This window comes from Callorhinchus milii, unplaced genomic scaffold (assembly GCF_018977255.1).
Source record: "Callorhinchus milii isolate IMCB2004 unplaced genomic scaffold, IMCB_Cmil_1.0 Scaffold15, whole genome shotgun sequence".
Classification (NCBI taxonomy): Eukaryota; Metazoa; Chordata; class Chondrichthyes; order Chimaeriformes; family Callorhinchidae; genus Callorhinchus; species Callorhinchus milii.
Genome location: NW_024704756.1, coordinates 12,231,984 through 12,255,541, shown reverse-complemented (window position 1 = coordinate 12,255,541; position 23,558 = coordinate 12,231,984). Strand labels below are relative to the sequence as shown.

Genomic DNA, 23,558 nt, shown 5'->3' with positions numbered 1-23,558 from the left:
GAAATGAAGCAATGTATCACTTGCTTTGTGCTTCATCTCTACTCTGCCCTGAACCAATATCCAGGTGCATTGATTGAATCATTCATTTGCTAAAGCCTGATTATTTGGAACTTTTGCACGGACTCATGACAAGTTATTATATGGAGTTCTGAGTTCGAAAGTTAGGCTTTGGGCTAAATAGGAAAAAATATTTAATTAATTATTAAGTAACTGATCAGATGGCATTTGCATTTTGATTGCAATATTTTCTTATAAATAAATAGCCCTGACTTTCGAAGAAAATTAGATAATGCAGATGAAATACTGCCAGTACAGTTCTTAGTTATTCAACAAAAAAGTTAAATCTTTGCAGGAACACAAACCAGTAAGGTATGTGAAAAGAGCATCTGGCCCATCAAAGCTCAGAAAGTTCTATTGTATTGAACACAGGAATGCACAAAATTGGAAAAGACTGCCCTGGTTCATCTGTACCGTCCCAAATGTTTTAAAGAAGATACTTTCTGAATAGTGTCATACAATCTTTATCGTTGTTGTTCTCCAACAATCCCGAATCTCCCCAATACCACACCAGAGTATCAGATTACACTATAGGCTCAAAACAAGGGCGTGAACCCCAAACCTTCAGACACCGAGATGAAGGTGCCACCAATTGAGCCAAGCTGAAAATGATGCATTCAATTGTCCTTGAAAGTGATCTAGCATTTGTGCTGCGCTGTCAGCAGCTTCAAATTAACTGGACATCTTGAGCCAATGCTGAATGCAACCCTTTTTTTTCTTCATCAACATTTACTGGAGACACATGTTGACTTATCATGTGTTACATGAAAAAGGATCACTAGTTCCAATGAATATGCACTGGACCCCGGTGCCTCTTTAAATAGCGGATGGAAGTGCATGGAAACACATTTGTGCTGTGTTTGATATGGTCCTCTGTTTATCAGACGCACCAAGATACTTTGCAAAGCATGCAGTGGCCTGTGGAAACACAACTGCACTATTTTCCATCAGGTGAGTTGCTCTTCAACCACTCATTCATTGTGCCCTCCCAACAAACTCTGAGGAAACGAGAACAACACAAGCAGCTGAGTTCTATATTGTTGCTGTCCACTTGTCTAATGCTCATTATTGCCCTGGTACTGAAAATGGTGGTGGTGGAGGCGGGGAGGGGAGGTACAGGAAGTCCTTCAATGGCCATTATTTGGATATAAATTCTGCCGTTGTGTTATAATGTGGGCTTTACAGATTTGGCACAGAGCCTACAATGGGTGGTTACTACAACAGAACCCTTAAGGCACGGAGTACATTGTTAGGAAAATATAAGGCTTTTAATGGGAAGGCAGCCTTGGAAAGTATATGCCCAACAATGACAAGTGGCCTTGGGAATCTCCTCTCGAAACTTGCGCTCATAAAGAGGTAATAATTAAGCTCCGAGAGAATCTGCTCTTGAACTCTTCGGCTGCTCAAATGAATTTGCTTGGGAAGCCTTTCTCTTTAAAGAACCCACTTGGACCAGACAATGTATAAAAAGGACAAAGAAAGGCAATGAAAAATGCAGCCGAACTACTGCTCTTTCTTTCTCCAGACCACTCCACTTCAGCACTTATCTTCTGCAAACAAGTTCCGTTTTAAGGCTCCTGTATCCTAAACAATGCAAAGCAGCTCGGGGGTTGGGGGGGGTGGGGGAGGGTGGAGAGGGGCGGGGAAGTTTTACGTGCATTTTGTCTCGAAGTGACTGTTCAGATAAGTTGGTTTCACTAGTTAGAAACACTTCGCAGCTGCAGTGTATCCAAGTGATCCTGCAAGAAATGTTGCCTGCTGCAACTCACCCACGCCCTTCGCTACACAACAAAAGCTTCTGAATTTATTCATGCTCGATTGAAAAAAAACACAGTGAATAAGACGATGTGTCGTGTTACATCAGCGACAGTGGAGCGCTTTGTTCTTGTATTTTCCCCCAATGAGTTGTCTGTCAGCTACTTTGTATATTTAAACGGGGGGTGGTGGTGGTGGTGGTGGGCGGGGGGGCGAAAAGAGACGTTTTCAATTAATACGCCGTGCTTTACGAGTTACTCTCCCTACAAGCGGACAAATTAAGAGAGAATTTATTACCTACCAAGCCGTACATCATTCGGTAGCGTTGAAAAGTTGAGTTCCTGGTGAAAGCAACTGTTGTTCAGAGGAAATGACTTTACTTCCTCTGCCAATATTTGTCAGGCGAGAATCCGCCCCTGCCTGATCAATCACAAGGTTCACTGTTGTCAGCCCTGCTCGTGCCATCGCTGCCACTTATATTACAATGTTATATAACTGACGGTTCACCGGGTGTTTTTTTTCCAGCATTGTTACACAAGATAGGATTAAGGCTGTTGCAGGTGTCTCATTAATGCACTAGTTCCCAGTTGAGCTTTCTTTCTCTCTGTCTGCCTCTGCTAATCATTCTCCGGCAGTGTAAACAGGCTGCCTGATCTCATCATTGGGAGCTACAGTAAAATGATTCCTACCTGGCACAGTTGTTCTTTTTCTTTTGTTTGTTTGCCTTGGCTTAAGGGGATGCATTATGGCTACAAAGTGAGAAAGCCGTTCGGCCCATCAAGCTCGCTCCTTCCACAGACTGTGCGAAACCCATCAAATCACAACTCGGTGGCCTTTACCCTGGGCCAAAACTTTGGGTGGCATCGATTATCTGAAGCAGAATTTAACTGTTAAAACCCAAAGTTTCAGCAGTACAGGGAAGACCGGGAGCACAGGGTGAGACAAGAGTAGAACTTCAAGTTCCAAACACTGCCTTAATCTCTTAAGACATTTGTTAAATGCAGCAAAAAACTATTCTCATTTACTGTACAAGTAAGAATATCCAGTAATCAATTAAAGTGCATGTCCAACTAGGTTAGAAATGTGCAATGTTCATCTACAAATACACAGTCACTACACTGTGCAGTAAAATCTTGTGCAGTGCTTTGAGACATTTTGACCACACGATAGGTTTCACTTTATGTTATGTGACGATTATTATTATTATTATTATTATGTGCAGAGGATATGTTGTGTAAGGCAATTTGTGTTCTCAGAAGTTCAGCTGTGAATTATAGAGCATTAGCTAAACACATTCTTCATTCACAGACAGGCTTCTGACTGACTCTGAAGTAGTACAACACATTAAAATTCTGTCCCCCTTTGTCGTGGCTCTCTGATCGCTTCAAGTTGTGTATCAGTAATGATAGTCTCTCTAAAGCCAGGATTGTTAGCCTGTCTGGCCTCAATGCCCTGTTACATCTCATAGTCAATCAGACGGATTAATTAATCACCTCTACCAATGCCCACTGTCTCACACAGTCAGCAGCAGCAAAAGTATGTCGAACAACAACCTCATTTGAATTTTGTTCAAATAATGCATAGCTATTTCTATTTTCCCAGATGTCTGTGGTTTCGTTCTCTAAACTCTAGCCCCCATATACAGCAAACAACAAACATACTGCTAAATGACTAAATAGAGATGACATGGGGCTTGAGGAGTTACGTCCTGACTCCAAGTGATTTGTATGAAGACCCCCATGCGATTGCTCACGCTAATACAAAATGACTCACTTTCTCAATGGGATAAGTTCATTTACTGAATAGCGAAATGCACAATGTCACGTCTTGGGGGAAAAAGCTGAGCTGTGCCAAGTTAAAGTTTGACGTTGATGAGTCGTATGAGCTTGCGTGGACTGAACTTCCAGGCCAGGGCCATGTTCAACCTTCACAAAAGCTCAAATTTATTGGAATATAAAATGCCCAAGGCTATGTTATGTTACCCTGTAGCATGCATGCGAATACTGCCCAATGTCAGCGAACTACAAACTGTTCATCAGAACAGCACAGCTCACGGATTTTGCTTGCTAATCCTGTTTAATGTTGTTGTCCCACACAAAACCTGATCTTGGAAAAACTCATCAGGGTGAATGCAAACTAATAGCAGCCTCAGGAGCTGCAAATGGATAGAATACAAAGCACACAAGCTTTAACGTGTTGCAATGCAGGATCACATCTTTTGACTTTTAATCTTGTGTTATACCACATCACTTGACACCCTCAAATGTATTCTGCTTTTAGCACAATCCAGGCTATAAATTATCCCATACATTTCCTACAAAGACAGTGTGTGGCTGCAAAGATAAACATTTATTAATACTTCAGGGAACATTGTGATAGCATTAGAGTGATTATGCAATTTTTTTCTCAAGAAAGCAGGTCATCTAAATGGGGATTTTATTTGCTTTATTTTGTTTCTTGCTTCTTTGATTCAAGGACAAATCATCTAGAAGAGCAGGGTGTTGGTTATCGAGTCCCACTTAAACAAGCAATGAACTCAGACAGAATGTCAAATTACTGGCTGCTAATGTACATATGACACTGCCCTTTCATATCCAGAGACACAGATGAAATTGCCACCTCAAGTTTACCTGCCTGATCTAATTCACCAATTAATCCCACACCACTTCAAACGCAACCTGATATCTAAATACAGGGCAGAATGCTGCATGATTTATAGAGGACCGGGGACATGAGAAACAGGGAGGTGATATTAATTATATGTGGCACGCAGGTAAGAAAGTCATAATAATAATTCTGCTCAACAAATATGCGATTGATAGACAATAAAGCAAATGAAGCTATGAAGGAGAAGGGAAGCCATAATAACCTGATTGGCTCACTAAAGGCAGGAAAAGTGCTTGAATATGACTAAATGGCTTCAGAATAATGGTAATTTCACGATTCTCTCCACTTGCCTGGGCTGAGGTAATGGCTTCACTAATGTTTTCACTCTCTAGTGTGTAATAGAGGACAGCGACCTATTCGTCTTTGTCATATCAGAATGAAAATTGGTTAAAGAGAACCTAACTGCGTATAGTCTGTCTGTGTACCATTAGATAGAATAATAATCATTGCATTACCAATACACTAAATCATCATTTTGTGCATTACTTTTCGTAAACATCCTTCAAATGCCACACTCTTTAAATCCCTTTTCATAAAGATTTTTTTGGCTTCCTGATGGCTCCAAAGACAGTGTAGAAAAGAATGCGCTTTAAATTTCACTCTTTTGGACTGCATAACCTTTGAAAAATAATTGCTTTATACATTCCGGTCCAAGATGTATTGCACTCAGTTGTCACTTGAATTGTAAACGATTTATTGCCACTCCAAAGAGTGAAACTTCTCGCTGTTGCAATCCTAAATTATCTGTCGTCCATTAGTGTTCATCATTGTGCTAACAAAGATATTTAATGACTGTCAATGCACCGTTGCCAAAATTGCTGAATAAATTGCTGAGTCTCGGCTGCCACATTTATATTTACTCTAATATTAATAATCTATTTTTACAATTTGTTGATGTACTCCATTTTAAATAGGCTGCAATGCCTAACCTGTGAATCAAAAAAACATTGATGGGTGGGGCGAGGGGGAGGGAAAAAGGGGGAAAAAATCCCAGCACAATTAATTGCCCATTCGCTGCAAAAATAGTCTTGTTGTGTTGTATAAAATAATGGTGTTAGAAACGAAGGCTTATCTCGAGTGGGAGAGTGCTTCTGCTTATACTCAGCCAGAGGGTCAAGGGTTCAAGCCTCTCTGCGGGCGAGTTTGGCCAGTTCTTCAGTCAAGCTGCTGCACGGAGCATTGGGCGATAATGAAGTGCTGCATCCTACGGGACGAGGAAAGGTTAGCGCCAGAAGGGACGAACCCTGTAGGCGTTTGGATATTCACAATCGAACAGCGAAGCACGTGGAAATGAAGATAGGGACCCGAGTGGAGGCAAGTGAGTCTCAGATGAAAACTGGACCCGTTCCAGAGGTGGGAAACACGCACAGGGCGAGCATACAGGAATTCAGGACAAGCCGGCTACTCAGGCCATGGGATCCACCAGCACATCTTGCTGGCTGCTCGTGGAGTACTATTGATATTGAGCAATGGGAGATCTCAGTTCAGGTTGGTCTGACCAAGGAGGAGGGCAGGATAGTAGCAGGAGGCAACAGGGGCAAGGAGAGGGGGTGGAATGAAGGGACTGGTGGATGTCCTGACTGCAGTCACTAACATGATTTTGTTTAGATTTGTGTTATTTATTTATCATCAACAGTTGAATAAATATAACGTGGTTCCAAGTTGATGCTCTTTTTCCACAGCCTTTCCAGGCTGGCTAAAGCAATAATACACTGCTTCATGTCACGTCTTTCGTGAGCTCTGCTAATTTAAATAATTTGACGAGCATCATTTTGTGACAATAATGATTGAATAGCATGAGCTTACGGCCAAAAATGCAAGCAGTTATTTTGATTGTACCTGCGACTAAATTGCTTTGCATTTCAGACCTGTAAATCTGACTTATTTATTCGGACTGCTTCTGTTTTGCTACTTCACCCCTCGTTTTAATTCGCCTACAAAATACACAGTCACTACACATTACAGTAAATTCTGTGAGGTGCTTTGAGACATCCTCCTGACTTTCAAGGCCCTATGTCAAATCCAAGGATTATTATTGCTATTTTTTAATATTCTTAATTGTTATAGTGGGAGCAGAAACTGTCACAATAATAGGCTAATCAGCAAATGACCCCCAGTTCTTTGTATGTGAAAACACTAGGCAAATGGATGTCGCCCCATAAATGGAGAGAGAAGCTGAAAGCTGCCTCGAGATTTTCCACCCCCACGGGTTTTATCCTGAATATAACACCATTCGAGATACGAAAGCTCTACATTGGTAAACCTCACCAGCCAAACATTGATGTCCCTGGGTCCTTTAAAATAGCACTGGGCCTCAAATTCCACTTGAAAAACCAGTTTGTCTTAAAACCTAAAATCACGCAAATATTTTAGTAAATTCCTCAATTCAGTCTCAGCTTGGAAGTCGCTTTTCCGTGGTAACAGATATCTCTTTAAATACAGCACAAGCAAACAAACCTGCTAAATCATCCATTTGTTTAAAAAAAACACAGAAACTATAATACATCTCATGGAGATACTGAATTTCAAGAAAATTTACATAATGATATTATTGTACACTTGATAATTTGCAATGTGCAGGGTTTTAGAGTAAAATGTAATAACATCACCTGAACATCACTGTGGATTGATTCAATTTATGGGTAACATAAAGCAAATATAATTTCATGGTTTTGTAATCCAAAATTGTGATCATTGTGACACGTTAATTACAAGCTGCAAACACAAATTTAGGATAAAGGGAGTACGTCACAGAATAAGCTTCAAACCGGCTCCTGGATTTTTAAAAACACAGTCATTTGCAATTTTTAAAAAGAAAAGCTGACTGCAAAGTACTGTAGGTAACAAGTGGAACAGGAAATCAAATTGAACCATATTGATAGGATGTGTTATCGACACAGCGTGGCTCAATCAGGCTGCAAAGTGTGCCAGGACAAAATCTCAGTTTATTATTCAACTGTTTTATTGCTATTATTAAGACTTCAACAATGAAACCTACAGTGACAGTTAATCAAAAGATTAGTATAAAAACAGTCAACTGAACCCGATTATCTATCTGGAAACCGGTTCAAGTCTCATCCCTGTCATTTTTTTCTCTCTCCAATTCCTGCGGCAAATGTGTAAATGCGAGGGAGGGCATTGTTCGTCAGTCCGTCAGTTTAAAATGTTTTGCCTGCATGCACGGACTCGGTCATGCTCAGAGAGTGAAAAGTGCTGCGCTGACAGATCAAATCTGTGCTACTGGCCGTGCTGAAAAGAGAGGAAAGAATGTGGCAGACAATCAGCAACTCCACTCACACCAGTTTCCAGGAAGGCACAAAGGAAGGGGGCGAGATCGTCGGCTAAAGCAGTGGAAACCAGCCATGGGATCGAGAAAGTGAAGAGACAATACAATCGGGCAAAGATCAGGCTCATTACAAGGCCCTACTCGTGTGGTTCATGCACGAACACTGAAAGATGTGCCAAGAGCCGGACAGGCATTCAGAGAGCAAGTAGTTCTCCACCAGAAATTACTGCCTGCAAATGACACTTTTAATACAAATGAATGTCAACTGGACAAATTGAAGGAAAAAAAAACCTCGCACTGCAATCTGACAGTTGAAGTCAACCAGGGAAATGTACAATGCTGACATTGAACATTGGGCCTTTTCATCATATAGAGGAAAATAATCCTTGTGTTTGATACAGCCCCTCATCGCATCTCAAAGCGCTTCGGGGTACTTATTGTGAAATGGAGTGACCGCGTATTTGTAGCCAAACGAGGCAGCATGCTCGTGAACAGCAATGTTCCACAAACAACCTATTATCTGAAAACTAGGTAAATTCACAGACTAAAAATGGGCTGACATTTAATCAAATTTGCGATGCTAATGAAGTGAGATTTTTTTTGGAAGTGCCTCCCAGGAGATGCTTTTGAAGAAAGATTTGCAGGACACAGGGCGGAAGATCACATCATGATATTAGGGTATACAGTGACTTCAGGAGGTTACCGACACCACAATGATGGAAAATACTAATGGTTGGATCAGATCTGGCTTGTTTCCACCATGTAAATAAGAACACTCTCCAAAGTTCACCCCTCAGCAAATGAAATAACTGAACTGAATATTCCATTTCTTACTTGTTCAGCCCCAGATTACATATTCAAAGAAAATAATACATCTTCCTGTTTGTATGGTATTAATAACAAAAGTCTTCATTGGGCAGCAAAATATTCAGCAGGATTATAATTTAGGCAAGGATGTTGAGTGAATGAACAAGCAAGCACATGTATTCGGTTCGATCAATGGGTAAAAGCACTGGTTGATGAGGTGGTAAGCCAAAACAGACAAGAAGGTCGTGAGTTAAATTCCCAGGCTGTGCTGTGTGAGATAATCTCAGCTGGGGCAGTAGGTTAGGTGCCCCTGTGGGCAAAGGGCTAGTAAGAGAGTGGACAAAAAAAAATCAGCCAACGCTTGCTCCTGATACAGTAACTTATCCTGGAAAATGTGTTTCATAATCCTTGCATTTGATACAGCGCCTTTTATGTTCGGAGGCAAAAAGACTGAAGGGCAAAATTGACCAAGCTCACATATGAAGAGTGGTCACTTGGGGATGGGGGGGGGGCAGGAGATGTTTGGTTTATGTTACCCTGTGCATATTTGCGGGCTAAATATTATTCTCCTCTATTCATAAGGTTGTTTTATTTTGCAAGTTTGTCCCACTCCACTTGTAAATACATGTAATGTGATTTTTAAGTATAAATACCCTGACATTAAAAATGGAAAATTAAATTATGGTTTCAAAATTACATTTAGGGTTATTTATAAGCGCACAGGGACAAATTGGCAAAACTTTGTCATCGGAGGAGATTACCGCTTAGTCCACAGCAACGAATCTGCTGCGTGGAGCAGAATAACCTCTTGAGGAAGCTTATCGACAGCAGAGAGAGATTTCCACCCCATCAACATGGCCTGGATTGGAACCCAGCTGCCAGACATGAAACGACAGCATATTAATCTACTCCTTCATTCTGTCCACATTCACTGGTGGGATTTTGCTTTTAAACAAAAATTCAAATCAATCATCAGCTTTTACCTCCAGGTTTTCACCCGATGATAAAGAAAAAAATGTAGCATTAGACAGCACTTCTGCTCAGGTTAAATACCGATGCCCTCGCCATCTTTTTGCACTGTTTGAGGGAATGCAATTGTATTATCTAAGCGTTCGTCCTCCACTAGCAAATCCAACCAAACGTTAAGCTCTCCACTTCAATTAACTGTGGTTGTTATTCCAGCTATGATTCTCTTTGCTGACTGGGTTTTACATCCCCTGTTGATGGAAAGTGAATCTTATCCAAATTTATTGCTTTATGCCACAATCAAAGTAACAGACAAGATACAAGTGTCAACACTCTATAACTATATCTTCAAGCAGGTTATTTTAGACTCATCTCCAGTTAATCAAAAGGTCTAAATGGGACTGGTTTGCAGGCCTTTTTCATGTGAGCTGTCTAGTATCTTATCCCATATGTGACAATATTAAGTTGGAGACGTGTCTAGTGGTACACAGTGAAAAGCATCTGTTCAAACACACGGCCTTCACGCTTATATGTGATAACCCTGTTTTGGCTTAGTCATTCAGTCTACATTCCTCCTCATTAATATCTTTGTTTCTTCCTGTCCTAAGCCATGTAACCCATTAGACATGGAAATCAAAACGTCTTTGTTTCCAGTCATCTACATTATCTTGATTATCCATCTAGGCATTCTAAACTGTGATTATAAAAGCAGCTTCAGTCTTTCCCCCTCCTCCCTCCCCCATTCCTTCAGCACAGACACTTACAACGTTTCTAAATCTAAGATAGTCTGTCACATCACAGTGTAGAGAATATAAATGCATCTGAGAGAAGTTGCAACACTGGGCAACATCTGGTACCCAGGAGGATATGATCGGATTATGTCCTGACTCCAGGTTCTGCTCATTTACTGTTTCCCCAAGGAATCTGTTTGTGTGTGTGTGGAGGAAGTGGGCAGGAGGGAGAACAGGGGAATTCTTCAGGTCAGCACAAGGATTCAAAATTCCTGAGGCTTGTTTATTTCAGTGAGAGAGAAAATAAAATCCATAAATAGCTTGATGTGCTACTCCAGCTCTTGACAATTAGATCTCAACATCTAAGTTAAACGAAAGTAGCACTTGCTAGGTTTAAGTGACAAGAGGCACACTGCAAACCTCTCGCTTGATGAAAGCATTTGAACGCAAAGAGGTTTCACTAATGGAATCAACCCTCTATTTGATGAAAAATAACGTATTCACAGAAGTCTTTTGCTCAATAATGTAGATTTCAAGAAAGGTATTAAAATCCACTATGCGTACGCTTTTATTTTGATTTGGTCTCTTNAAAAAACTGGGACAGCGAAGCTTAACCTCACAAGATTAACAAAGTAAATCTCCCTAAATTCAAGTAATCCAGGACACACAGAACAATTACATGACAGTAAACAACACTAATTCTATGCAAATTTTCAATGAACAAGTGAATGTACGTTTTAAAATACAGCGGCTTTCACACAGAACCAGCATCAAACAAAGAAATGCGATAAGCGAGTGATTTAGAAAAAAAACACTTATCTGAATATGGCTTGCAATCCTAGAAGATGAATATCTGATTCCCAAACTGAGGATTGAGTAACTTTTACCAAGTTTGGGCCTGGTTGCTATTTGGTACAACTGGTGGAGCTCCACAATGCATTTCATATCATCCAGTGACTTATACAGGACCGGTCCTGCCCTATTAAAATGTGGAGCTTCTACTAACATGAGAGACTCTATGGACCCATTGGTGAGGTGAACGCCGATCATTTGTTGGGAATTAAAAGAAGACACAATATGGATAAAGTGTATAAATGACTTAAAACCTTCTCAATGTCTATTACAGTTGCGAGTGTATCAGGTGCAGTTACACTTCTGCTTGAAGTTAAATAAAAACCTAAACTTCGTTTAGATGTTGGATTCAAACCAGATGCGATGCCAACATAGCTGGTTAAAGCTCGTGTAAAGATACCCCGGAGGCATCGTCTCTCAGTTCGCTGCATGATGGAATCACACTCCATGCAAGACACTGGTGCTTTAATACCAAAGATAAAAATGGGTAAAATCCTGTGATGCTCTTTGAGAAAATCGACAACGTGATAAGGCGCCATACCAAATATAAGGATTGTTTTATTTTTATGGTACATCAAAAGGACTCAATTAATAATAATAATCCTTGCATTTGATATAGCGCTTTTCATGTCGGGAGGACGTCCCAAAGCGCTTCACAGAATAAACTGTAAAGTGAATTGACTGTATATTTGTGGGCGAACGCGGCAGCCAATTGCGCACAGCAATGTCCCACAAACAGCCGTAGATTGAAAATGACCAATTTATTATTGTTTTGTTTTGGAGGGATTATTATTAGGCGTGTGGAGTAAGGAAACTTGCCCAAGGTTTCGCCCTCTGCCTGGAATTGAACTCAGGTCTCTCACTTGCAAAGTGAGTGCTCTAACCACTGAGCTACAGGACTCCACTGAGCCAATGGTATCTGTAAATAGGTAATTCAAATCGCGCAGGTGAGCTGAACACAAACCTTCAGGAAGTCATGCATCAAGGTGATATGGTTCAAACTTGGATGCCTTGAATCTAGCTGGTTCAGGCCATAACCTGTTTAACTCAAAAGCCAGATTCAAATTCTAATTACTCCAGGGAATTTCTTCCATTGTTAGTAAATCTATCGAGCGCGTGTAATGAGGGAATCTATTTCAACGCAAAGCAGAACATCACGTCATGTAAAATTAAAAACGGTGCCGTAAGGCATAGCAGCACCGCTGAAGATAGGTCCCAGCAGCGCTAGAGCACTATCCATCGCAGACAGTCAACATAGCAGGGAAACAGAATTTTCCTACAGCTGATGATGACCCTTACATCAACAGTGTAAAGGAACGGTGCTTGAGGTTATTTCATCACTTTCCTTTTGCAACGTAAAGATCTCACATATTATTCTGGATATATTTTTTTGGAGCATAAACATTTTAATTGCCCACAAAATTTTCTCAGCGGCAGAGGTTAAAAAATCTCTAGCATCCTTTTCCTTAATAAGCATCTCATTTTTTTTTGAAAGCCGTTTCACTCTTTTGCATCTAAACCTCGATGTGTATTTTATCTCTTGTCTGTGTGCGAGTTAGTGTCAGATCTCAGCGGTCAGACCAGCAACACATTCCCTCCCTGAACCCGACGTCAGCGTATGTGTGTTTATCCTGAAATTGAAGCCCCTTAATTTGGACGCAAATTTAACTTTCTTTTTTTCCTCTCTTGAAACACGCCGGTTGCAGGAGATCAAAAACATTCCTTTGTTCCAGTGCATGTACGTGCAATTGCATTTCTCATCTTACCAACGATTTTCACACCCTCAACACGAGGCTGTGAATGCCCTGGGAATGCCTTACAAAGGGTGAAACAAATTGCTTAGTTTTTAAAAACCTGATCGTGTTTATTGGTGGCAGCAGTTCACTGCTATTTCACGGTGTCTGTTTTTTTATAATGCATTAGTGGTTTTATTTCCATTTTTTCCTGCCTGTCCAGTGGGAGGAAGAGGGATAGACTGCAAACTTAACCTAGGTATTGTACTTGATGATTTGTGAGGTGATCTACTGGGGAAAGGGACACAATGCATCAAATCCCTGGCAGATTAGTGGTGGTTTACGAATCCAAGACCCTTTAGTACTCGAGTGACACGAAGTTTACGTAAACACTGAAACATTTGTGAGCAATTTTCACACACGTCCTCACACTATCGACCGCAGAGTGTGACCACTGTGCCCTTGCAACACCCCCTCTGTAACAGGGTGACTAACGGGAGGATGGAAGCAACAGTCAAATAGTGAATAATGTGGGAAAAAAAGCAAAAGAAGGTTTCATGTACCACCGCGCTCTGTGTACACAGACTGAAATGCGTATATGCGCCGATTCTCTATGAGAAACATATACAGTGACTACACTTCACATTATATTCTATGAAGCGCTTTGAGACGTCCTCCCAATTGAAACACACTATATCAAAAGTAAGGATTGTTATCATTATTTTTTTCCATCTCATTTTAGGTTTTTTTTAAACCAACGCACCCTAGATTGGAGTCCTGTAGCTCAGTGGTTAGAGCACTCGCCTCGCAAGCGAGAGGACCTGGGTTCGATTCCCAAGCAGGGCGAAATGTTGGACAAGTTTCCTTACTCCACATGCTTCTCTTTCCCTAGAAGTAAGTAGTAACCCCGTTGTTAATCGATTTGCGGATCGCTTTTCCGGGGGTGATAATTCCTTCNAAAAAATGTTTTTAAAAAATGTAATCACTCACTCGATCCACGACTGTTTGTGGGACACTGCTGTGCGCAATAGGCTGGAGCGTTTCGCCCACAAAATATTCACTTTACAATATATTCTGCGAAGGACTTTGAGATGTCTCAAAGACGTGATAAGGTGCTATATCAATTGCAAGGATTATTATTATTATTATTGTTATAGATAGTATCTCTCCATTTCACCGACACCTCAGATTACAGAGGTTAGAAGATGAGGTTCAGGACATGTCTGGCATCTCTCACAACCTATCTTTTTGGGAGCGGTCTGGCGAGCCAGACAGATGTTTGAACATCGCATCATTTATAATGGCAAATAGGAGCTGAGCAATGCATCCGTTCAGGCTTATTATCTATCATCTACTACAGGGATTGCAGCGAGAACAGAAACAACTGCAACCGCTTGCTTGTTTTACATTTTGTGTAAAATGTGTCTTTGTGAAAACTCTCCCCTTATTGTAGGGCAGCGATTTATTTACAATGCGCGCTGCATGCATGTTTTCTGTGGAGGATGGCGTGTAGCGAGTTTATAACAGTGGGTTTGTGTACACTTCCTTTCTTCAGTAATTGAGATACAGAGCACTTCAGATACTATCTCTGGAAAGCTTTCTTGTGCATTATAGCCCACTGTGCAGTGCTGCATAAACCTCCTGTGCTGTTGTTGTACGCCCTGTGTTAATTTGGTTCAGTGTTCTCAGAGTTCCATTTGCTCTGCTGGGCAATATAGATTTCACTGTCTGCTTCCTGTGAACCAGTTAAGCTCATACACTGCTATACCCTTTACGCAGGAATTTAGTTCTTGTGCCACAGCTACATTTTAAAATAGCACTCTGAGCACCATATCGTCTTTACTAAAACGTGTGTGTCCCCTGCACGAGAACATGGGACCGTCTGCACCTGTCATCAGAAATGCAGCAACTTTAAAACCCGCAACAGTATTAATAATGAATATGTCAAGCTTATAAATAGACACTAGGCCAAATCCAAGCCCTAACTTAGACACTGAGCTCCCAATTTAGAACTACAAGGTACTACAATAAAAGAATCAATGATGTAATGATCCCATCAAGGATATAATACGATACTCACATTTGTGGATTTCCAAATATAGTAATTACTAACAAAGTAGACCAGATCAATGCATTTTATTGAAACGTGAACTACTTAGAGACATTGCTCGAAACACAAAATAACTTCTACTATTCGTAGATGAACCCTATTTTTATTTGCATCTTCCCCTTGAAACTGAATCCTCTTGAGATTTGCATTTATCAATCTATAATACCAACCAACTGTTCCAGTTCCCCTTTCTGTACCATTAACTGCATTTTGTTTTGCTTTTAAAAAAGTTAAAGCTGTACAACATCTTCTATGTCTTGTTTCCTTTTCCACGATGTTGGCAAAAAAAATCTTGCCTCAAACCAAGTGATAGAAAGAATGTCTCACAGTCTGCAGGAAGGAACACAGCTCTCAAATGTTAAAAGTGTGTTCATACTGTGTGCCAGCGTCACCCACAGTATGCTGATTAGATTCATAAAAATGACAAGTTCTCAGACACTGTAGGAAGGTTGTGGTGCAAATCGGAGGAGATAATGGGCTGATTTTATGCTCGCAATTACCATCAACACTAGAACGAGCCTACAAGTGCAATTTCACTGAAAGTGCGAATTCTGTACTTTATGTTAATCTGTCTCGCCTCACATGTAGTGTAACACATGCCGTCTGCACTGTATGCAAGCCAGTAACACATCAAGATGAAGAGCAATTGCAAGAGCGAGGTTTGAGAGGTTTATCAATGTCATCTCAACCCTGGAATGTGCTCTGGAAAAGACTCCAGAGCATCGGAACAGATATAAACCTGTATTTAAATTACCCACTTTTTCTGTTTTAAAAATATATAGTATTTTTTTTAATAAGTGTAGAATAAAATGTGGCAATTCCTAATGAGATTTCTTCATAATGACTCAGAGCCTTCAGTACACACGCCAGGTTAACCTGAAATATGTCACGTCGACACTATCTGATGCTGGTATGGAGTTTCTTTAGGGTTGACCTGACATACTTCAGACAACTGGAAGGATTCTTCATGATGACTTGCATGCTTATCAACGAATTACGTACGAAACCATCATGAATTAGACCGCAACACCTGGTTGGGTGGGGGGGGAAGTTGGCGGGGGGAGAGAACAAATAGCCGGCGGAGCTACAATGAGCTGCAATGTACAAGTGGCATCTAATGCTTTTCAACCCGACTCGAATTGTGTATTTGCAAACAGACATAAGAACTGTTTGGCAAACATCTTGTAAAATCTTAAAAATGATTCCCCTTTAAAGCATTTGCCCCACTGGGGACAGCAGCCATTTCCTGCTTGCTGCTTTTAGACTCGAATTTTAAGAGGCAGTTGCTGGTGGAGCAGTGAGACCATGGCACCATTACCAATATTTTTAAATGCACCAGTGGGATGTGGCCCTTGTGAATACATAAAACAAAAAGACTCAAAGACCACATGCTGGGTTGGAGTAAATAATCCCAGCTCTCCAAAGTAGACCGTACCCGAGCCCTTGGGATCGTGGTCTGGGGAGAGGGGTGATTCTTGCCAGAAACGTTTGTCCTAAAGTAACCACCTTTTATGCCCAATCCCACAAATTCATTTACGTTTTATCAATTGACGCACGTACAGTTTATCACAATCAACCAATGGAAGAAACCCAACTCCAATGCACAGTAATAAACTGAGGATGTAGGTAGGGATCACAGTTTGACTATTCACTAATTGTTGCTCGCGCTTGTAAAATAAAAGTAGCTTTTATATTTTTTCGCATGGCTTTTACGTTAAACCATACGACGCTGGCACTCGTTTACGGGATGATTGTTTTCACTAAGTTCTGAATATTTCTGACACCTCAGATGTAATTGAAACAGCAGTAGTTGAATCACTATTCTCCAGGTAACACAAATCGAAAATGGTGGCAGCAGAAACAGCAGTGTAACAATTGTACAGCAATTAACCAAGTGATTAATAATTGATGGCATAAGCAATCTACTGAGCTGAATGTGAAAATAATTTCAAGTTACAAAAGCAGCATTAAACTCATCACCAGGCAGGCAATCCATCGAAACACAATAAATGTCCTTGCAGAAATTGTAACAGCTCTTGATGCTACATAAATAGAAAGTTCAAAGCTCTAGATTTGCAGCATTTAACAGTGTGAACAGGCCATCTGCAAGGCAGGCTCCACTTTCCATTAAGAGACTGTACTTTTGAGAGTTAACTGCATTCCAAAGTATCAGATCAAATGAGTTTTCAACATAATTTGACATTCTGGAGGGGATCATATATTCTAAACAAAGGTGAACTGTTTCAGGTCAGACCTTACATTCATGCATAGCAGCTGTACCAGATAAAATCTTATTAAAGTTGCCTACCAGTTCTGTAAATCTTTCCTCTTAGCACTGATTTGCCAAAAAAAGATTTATATTAAATCTGAAATGCAAACCATGTTGCATAAATGCTCTCACAGCCGAATGATGATTATCGAACTGCCCCCAGAAAAATGACTGAAATTGCCAAAAGAATACTGACTGCAACATTCTCCATTCAAATATTATTTGGTTTTAAAAAAATAAGGTAACCATTAACTAATCATGTGTGTTTCTGCGCCAAAGCTTACTGATTTACAAAACACTGGCCTATGGTTTAAAGTTTAAAACTTTAAACTTTCTGTACGCGGAAAATTTAAAGATTTGACTCAACCTTGTAATGATTTCTTACTTCCAGAACCTTTTTGCACAGCATTTAATTATCGGAAATCCACAGACACTCGGATGCATGTACTTGTTTTAAAAAAAGTTAACTTTAAAACATTTTGCATTTTACTTTTGTTCAAGGATCCATTCGGATAATAGTCAGATTCTCTGAATTTAAAACCAAAAATGCAAATAAAAAGCTGCAAAATAAACACATCCACTGTATTAAAGTCCTGGCTCGCGCTCCTCTCTCCTCTGGAAGATTATCAGGGATTTGTGCTACATCGCCACAAGATTACAAGAAACTCCAATGCGTTCTTGCCCAGCTTGTCAGGAGCTCAGGTTTATCACTTCACCCTTCTCCCAAACAAATCACCATAGATAAACGTATGCTCCCTACACCATCACATTGGATTGGGCACATGACACTGCTGAGGCAGCAGCAATTTGACAAGAGACTGCCAGGTGTCAGACAGGCTCAATTGTCTACACTCTCGCCTCCAGGTCAGAAGGTGTTGGGTTTAAAGTCACACATTGGACTTCAGTACACCCTGGAACGCCTGTTCAAATGGTCGGCCGCAGCAGTCTAATAACTCCATTCCCAAAGAATAGGGCAACAATCCACAAGCTGGTGCAGATGGCATATTCTCCTGCAGGAACCGTCACTACACTTGACGGTAAATCACCTGTGAATCACTTTGGTACATTGCGACATGATGAGGCACTGTAAACATTTCAGTTTTCTTTCTGACAACCATAACCACCAGGGCATCATGGATGAGGGGTACACACTACACTTCCACTAAAGCCAACAAGTAATCACATCGGATGGACACAGTTCCTGAAATAGCAGGGATGCAACACCGCAGAGTGGACCACAAGGAATGAACAAATACCATCACTACGGATCCGACACACACTGGTAGGCCATGAGTGATCAAACCCCAGGCTAACACTCATCAGATTCATTCTGTCACTGGGCAACCAAGGGTCAGGCATACCTCTACCAATTCTGCTGTAGAGCCTCAGCCCGAAACATTAACCTTCCAGATCTGGACTGACCTGAAGCAGATATCCAGCATTTGTTATTTGTCTTTCTATCTATTATCAACCAATCATTCACCCGTCAGGACTACATGCATCTCCCTCAACCTAATCTCCCCCACCCCACCTAACCATATACACGCACACACAAACACCAGTTCTTCCCTGCTCTCCCACCCACCCTCCTACCAGCCCCTGCTTGACTATCAATATCGCATCCAAGATTACCAGCGAAAACGCAACCACTGAACCACTCCAACACAACAAAAAAGGAAGTAAGATACTAATCTGCCGTATAAACAGTACACAGAAATAAAACTGAACTAAAAGAATAAACATCATGATGGGCTCCTCAGTCAGAGCAGAAACTTTTGGCACAATCTGCACAATGGCATTGTGTATTGTCAGAATGACTAAATTAAACTCCGGGAGGGGGGGGGAGAGGGAGAAGAAACAGAATGTGTGTGGGGAGGGAATGCTATTTTTAATAGAACTAAAGCACATTCAAATCAGTTTAAATTAGCTCTCAATCAATCTAATCAACATTGCAAGCGCATCCCTACCTACCATTTTCCAGCCCTCAGCTAAAGGAAAATTAAAGGGCTGAATGAATTTCTGCGGTTAACCCTTTGAGGACTGCAGTAGAATTTGAACCCTTCCCTCCTCTCCCCCCCCCCACACCCCCCAAAAAAAACACACACATACATTTTAATTATTTGCACATCTGGAAATGATTTCACGCATTTTTAATTAATATTTAAATTACAAATTTCAAATATATTTTCGATAGTACGTTTATAAAAACATATACATGATCTCATTACTGCACAAACGCAATGAAACTCACGTCCATAAAAAATAGGATTGTTTTCTTGAAAGAGAAAATTGCGGCGCGGGCTTAAAACTTTCACCCATGTCCACATTTATTCTTCTTTAAGAATTGATGGTGAATTATGAACCCCTGCAGATTGCAATTTGCACTTTAAATGTGCAGCTTTAAGCCATTTCTGATTTACCCTTTTTAAACATATCTGTCATACGGTGACCTTAAAAACCTACCAGTCACCCTGTTAATTGGAAACATTCATTCACTTTACACTGGAATATCCAGCTTCAAACTTAAAGTCAGTCCATCAGTGGAAAGGAGCACTAGGTGTCTCTCTGGTGCCTTACGTACACAAAAGATTTTGCAGAAATAAAATACAAGACAAAGGAAACCTTCACTAAAACACTGTTGTGAATTTAGACTCGCACAAGCCAGTGCAGCTGTATCGAAAAGCTGCAGTCCTCAGTGTTTCACAATAATAGCAACTGAGGCAGGAACCAGTAGGAGGTTAGCCTGTGAGACAAGGCTTGAACTACAGCATGGAGAAGCTTATTCATAACAAAGGCAAAAAAAAAAGAGAGCGACCTACCACGACTGTTCCAATTCCCAGTCTCTGAAAAAGTCAAACTCGAAGAGGTCCATCGTAGTTTGCTGATCAGGTCGGTGGAACTAGTGTCCCTGACAGGAGTGGACTTGACTGCATATACAGCAATTGTTCTGTAACTGTACAGTAACTGTACGTGCCGGATGGCTCTCGCAGTGAGAGAATGCTGGCTCAGGCTGCCTGGCTGTGTGAGGCAGTCTCAACATCACACAGAGGGGGGGTGGAGCTTCAGGCAGCAAGAAGCCATGACATGGAGCCAGCACATTATCAGCTAAGGATTTGGCATATTCCAGCCACAGTGGCAGCGAAACTCCACCTCTGTCAAAAACAGCTGTTTGAAGTCAATGAGGGACGAGGGCAGGCGAAGGGGGTTTGGGTGCAAGGCAGGGGGCATTTGTCTTTCCTCCCGCATTTTATCAGTCTAGTTTTCTGCACTCAATTGCTTCGTCTGCTTTTATCTCCAGGTCCAGAATGTGGCTGCGACTTACAGCACATTAGATGTCTCCATGCAGAATGTGATCTTAAGCCCTGTACTGTACGCAGCACTCTAAACCACATGTGCGGAGAACAGTGGCAAGAGAGATAAAGGGAGATGTAGGATTGGCGCGCTCCCTCCTGTGCAAGATATTTAATTAATTTGTCCGAGACGTTATTACAAAAAAAATTCTTAGTGCACGAATGCCGTGCAACTTATAGGGGTATCTGGACATATTGAATCTAATAGCTTATCAGTAATAGTTTGTGTCCACATGTGGCCCACTGAATAATTGGATGTCACAATCAGGGTACGTCTATAAAATACACAGTCGTTACACTTTACAGTAAATCCTGTGAAGTGCTTTGCGAGATCCTCCAGACGTGAAAGGCTCTACATCAAATGCACAGATTATTATTTTTATTCAGGTCAGTGCAAATGCGGAGGCGGTGTGGAAATCAGGAAAATCAGAGGACAAATGTGTAGCAACAGCATCATCATGGAAATCTCCTGGACAGATAGGATTAGGCCATTTAAACAATAATAAATTACCATCTACCCAACAATATTTTAGCAACCCAACAACCATTGCGCAGATTTAATAACTGTATAACAAAATTTGTTTGGGCAGCACAAACAGCAATACATAATAATAATAATAATCCTTGCATTTGATATAGCGCTTTTCACGTCAGGAGGACGTCCCAAAGCGCTTCACAGAACACACTGTAAAGTGAATTGACTGTATATTTGTGGGCGAACGCGGCAGCCAATTGCGCACAGCAATGTCCCACAAACAGTCGTAGATTGAAAATGACCAATTTTATTATTGTTTTTTTGGAGGGATTATTATTAGGCGTGTGGAGTACATGCCACTGCACCACATGTCACTGTTTCTTGAAGAGGTGTGTACATCTGAAACTGAAGGGACAAACAAGGGTATCCACAAGCAAATCAAAATCACCTCAATCTAGATAGAATACATGGTGCAGGGCAGTCACTACACTTGACAGCAAATACTGCCAAGCTCTTTTGAGATGTTTTGACACTCCAGAGGCTTTAAAATGCAAGGATCATTATTCTACATACTCGTTACCTCAGGTGCATAGAAGATGCATTTATTTTACGTGCAAGTAAGTCGCCAAGACTTAGTGAACAAAACACTGCTGAGAGCACTCTCACCATCATTCAGTAACAACCAGATCCCTGGGCATCTCCGCTGTTAAGGCTGTCTCAAACACGACAACATGGTGATTGTTCCTAAATCTCTGTGGTCTTTGTGTTTTTTTTCAGCAAAAAAAAAACTGGAACCTCCCAAGCAATGTCACAAACAGAATACGATTCAACCGAGCTGCTGAATATTGTTTTAAAATTGTGCTCACAAAAGGGATGTGTATACCTTATTTATGAGATCCGTTGTTATATGGATTCAGCCACAGAATACATTTCATTGTCAACAACTTATTAGGTGGCAACCCCGACTTCAAATTTGCAATTTCTGGCAGGCTTTAACTTTGTTGCACAGTTGTCTGTAAATTTTAATAACAGGCATTACTTCAACTGACTAATTTGGTAGCTCGCTGAAATAACCAAAAATAATGCAGCAAGTGGTTGTAATCTGGCCTGAAACTATAGCAAAACTGCATTCACATAAGCAAAGGGAAATCCAGTACTAACCTCACAGAAGCAGAGAGCAAATTGGATTGGATTGAAAAGCAAAACCAATGAGTGCAGATAGAAAATGATTTTGAATCTCCAATGTTCATTCCTTTAACAGAACCATTCACCCATCAGGTATTTACTTATTTGACATAACTGACACTACACAGTAATATAGCTGCCTCGAAGTTAACAGTAAGTGAAGTTCAAGCGATCTACATAGTTTAATATTTATGGTATTGTGCATTTACTGTGTACAATACTTTGACAGTATTGATATACTGTTAATATTTAATGCTGTTTTATTCTTTGTCTCTTTGCCATTGTGCTAGGATTAGAGAATTATATTTCTTCCAGCTTCCTCTTAGCTTGGCTGTTGTTCCAAATTGCTGAAAGTGTGCGCGCGTGTGTGTTGGGGGGGGGGGGGGGGTGGAAGAGGGATGAACAGTGCAAAATATCAGTCATTCTAAGTCATTCTAAGATGCTAGACATACAGTTGAAGTTGCTTCGAGGCAAGCCGTCAACAATAGAAAATACCAGGAATGACTGTGGAAAAAGGGGATCAATTTAAAGTGGCATATCGGGGCAATGGATTGAAATCTCATTGGTGGAGCCCCCAGATATCCCAACTGCTGTGACTCCAAAAGCAGAAGGTTTCCATCCCTCAGAGCATGAGTGACATTAATATATATTTTTTGAACATTGAACTGCCCTGGTTCAGATGATAAAATGTTAACACTTTCCTCCCTGGAGGTCAAACTCACATTCCCTGTTCTACTTGTACGGAAGGAGCTTTGTCATTTCCATCTTCAGCCAGCAGGTGATGTTTTCAGCAGGGCAAGCTTTGCTGCTGTTCAGATAGTGCAGAGGTCACTCTTAACCAAGTCTCGCAAGCTTTCTGTGAGATTAATCATGCGTGTAAATCATTAAAATTGAGTTCTCACCGCAAGAGTGTTGCGAATGACTTGCATACAGTTCCGCTGGCTTCTTTATCCGTCTCTCTCTCTCTCTCGCTCTGTGTTGTGTGCAATTTGGTTTTAATCATTTTTGTGACTTATCATTTTAAAAACAAAATCGCTGAACAATTGCGCTTTACCGTTTGCCTAAAGCTTGGTACAGTCACTACACTTTGCGTGATGCACTTTAAGCCTTCCTCCTGACTCGAGCAGCAGAGGATTATTGTAATTATTGAGAATGAGACATTGAAACGAGGTCCCATCTGCCTGTTCAAGTGGCCATTAAAAGTCCCAGAGCACCATTCAAAATCAGAAGGGAATTTCTCATGTTGTTCTGGCCAGCAATCCCCCTGATAAAATTGGTCAATCATTTTGTGGCTATGTGTGGCATATTGCTGTAG

The 23,558-nt window shown here is 40.9% G+C and overlaps 1 protein-coding gene and 1 non-coding gene across 3 annotated transcripts in view; one reads left to right on the top strand and one right to left on the bottom strand.

The window, feature by feature from the left end:
- The window catches only part of aff2 (AF4/FMR2 family, member 2), a 182,574-nt gene extending 162,355 nt beyond the window's left edge, over positions 1 to 20,219 (bottom strand). For both annotated transcript variants that reach the window (XM_007892877.2, XM_007892886.2), the window contains exon 1: positions 20,053 to 20,219. In XM_007892877.2, the coding sequence (XP_007891068.1) occupies positions 20,053 to 20,105 (53 nt within the window). In that variant the 5' untranslated portion in view covers positions 20,106 to 20,219. The remainder of the gene's footprint in view (positions 1 to 20,052) is intronic.
- Positions 13,628 to 13,701, top strand: trnaa-cgc. The gene has a single exon. It is a non-coding gene; the product is annotated as a tRNA-Ala (tRNA).
- Positions 20,220 to 23,558: the final 3,339 nt, after the last annotated feature.